Source organism: Vollenhovia emeryi, unplaced genomic scaffold, assembly GCF_000949405.1.
Source record: "Vollenhovia emeryi isolate VEMERY1.0 unplaced genomic scaffold, V.emery_V1.0 DF944292.1, whole genome shotgun sequence".
Taxonomy (NCBI): Eukaryota; Metazoa; Arthropoda; class Insecta; order Hymenoptera; family Formicidae; genus Vollenhovia; species Vollenhovia emeryi.
In genome coordinates, this window is record NW_011962074.1 from 795 (window position 1) to 2,615 (window position 1,821).

Sequence of the window (1,821 nt, forward strand, 5' to 3'; positions counted from 1 at the left end):
CCCTGGGGCACTCCCGGGCGCAATCTCTCCCGTCGGCGTACGCCGCCTTGGTCGATGTATTCGACCCACCTGTCCCTCAGGTAGTCGCTCACGACGCGGGCGAGATACTGCGGTACCTCGCGGCGTCGGAGCGACTCCCTGATTCGTCCCCAGGGGAGGGTGTTGAAAGCGTTGGATATGTCCAACGACACAGCCAACATCACCCCCCCCCCTAGGACGTCGCCTCTTCAGAGAGGGCCTGGACACGCTTAATAGCGTCGATGGTTGACAGGCCCTCTCTCAACCCATATTGGGCCCCGCTAATGTCGGGGCCCGTTTGGGACAGGTGCTGGACGAGGCGGTTTACGAGTACTCGCTCGAACAGTTTACCGACCTCGTCCAGAAGGCATATAGGCCTATACGCCGACGGGAGAGAGGCGTCTTTCCCCTCTTTTGGGTGGAGTACCAGTGTGGCACTCCTCCACCGCGGGGGGAAGACACCTCTTCTCATGCACGCGCTATACGCGCGCGCATACTCCTCTGCGAGGACGCCCATGGCCAGGGCGTGGACACGCTTAGGAACGCCGTCAGGACCTGGGGCTGTATTGCCCCTAAGGCCCTTCCTGACGGCCCTCCGGAGTCCTCCGGCTGGACGTCCAGGGAGTCGTCCCAGTCGGGGGAGTCTTCCCCCGGCTCGGAGGGTGGCCCCTCGTCCTCCCTGGTAATATCGGGGAAGAGGGTCTGCACCACCCTCCGGACGAATCCCACGTCCAGCCGCTCCGTCAGCGGGGGCGCCCATGGTCTCAACTTGTTGAGAACCATCTTGTATGGGCGCCCCCACGGATCCTCCTGAAGGGAGTCGAGGAACTCCGTCCACGCCCTGCCCTTTGCCATTCTGATGGCCGTCTTGAGGCCAAGGTAGCCCTCCCTCGCCAGTTCGGCCGCCTGTCCGCCTCTGCGCCTGCAGCGGGCGAATCTCCTCTGCTGGTGGACGGCTCGTCGACGTAAGTCGGCGATCTCTGCCGTCCACCAGTAGACGGCCCGCTGAGGTCGAGCTTTGGACCGGGGCATCGCAGCGTTACAAGCCGCTGTAAGCGTTGCCCCGATCCACTCGGCCTCTTGCAGGGGGTCCGTCTCCCGGGTCTCGGGCAAACCTCCCCGGATCCAACAGGCGGCCTCTAACGAGGCCATCAGGGCGTCCTCGCAAAGTTTGCGGAGGGCCCATCGCGGTCGCGTCTCCTCGCGGCGACGCACGGAGGAGAGGACGCCGAGCTCCACCGATATATATCGATGGTCTGACAGAGTCTCGACGTTCTGCTCCACCCTCCACCCGGTAACCAAGCGCGCGGCCGAGGGGGTAGCCCATGTGAGGTCCACAATGGACACCCCTTGCGTCCGCACGCAGGTGGGGTTCCGGCCCTCGTTTACGAGGACCAGTCCGTGCGTCTCCGCCCATTCCGCCAGGACCTCGCCCCTCTTGTTCGTGCACCGAGAGCCCCAACGCGTATTCCACGCATTGAAGTTCCCGGCCACGAGGACCAGCCTCGGACTCAGGCGTACGAGCGTCTGCCCGATGTCCAAGAGCCAGCCCTCAAAGAGGGGGAGGCGCCTGGTGGGCCTTAAGTAGGCCCCAACGACCGCGATGGGTCCCCATTGAACGGCCACGTGCCGTTCCCCTTTTTCGATGGCGGCCGTGTCGGGCCCTCCCGGCACCGACCGCCATCGAATCGCGACCAAGTCCCCCGCACGCCCGTTATCAACAGCCCAATATGGGCTGTTTCTTGGGGGGCGGTCCGGCTCGGACACGATCGCCAACGTGTAACCACTCTCCACCATGCTCTG

General features: G+C 64.6%; 1 protein-coding gene across 1 annotated transcript; it reads right to left on the reverse strand.

Moving 5' to 3' along the window:
- Window positions 1–1,133: 1,133 nt before the first annotated feature.
- On the reverse strand, window positions 1,134–1,815 carry LOC105563651 (the record flags this gene model as incomplete). The annotated part of the gene is made up of 1 exon (XM_012015418.1): window positions 1,134–1,815. A coding segment is annotated over exon 1 (682 nt), but the record flags the coding sequence as incomplete, so codon positions are not given.
- Window positions 1,816–1,821: the final 6 nt, after the last annotated feature.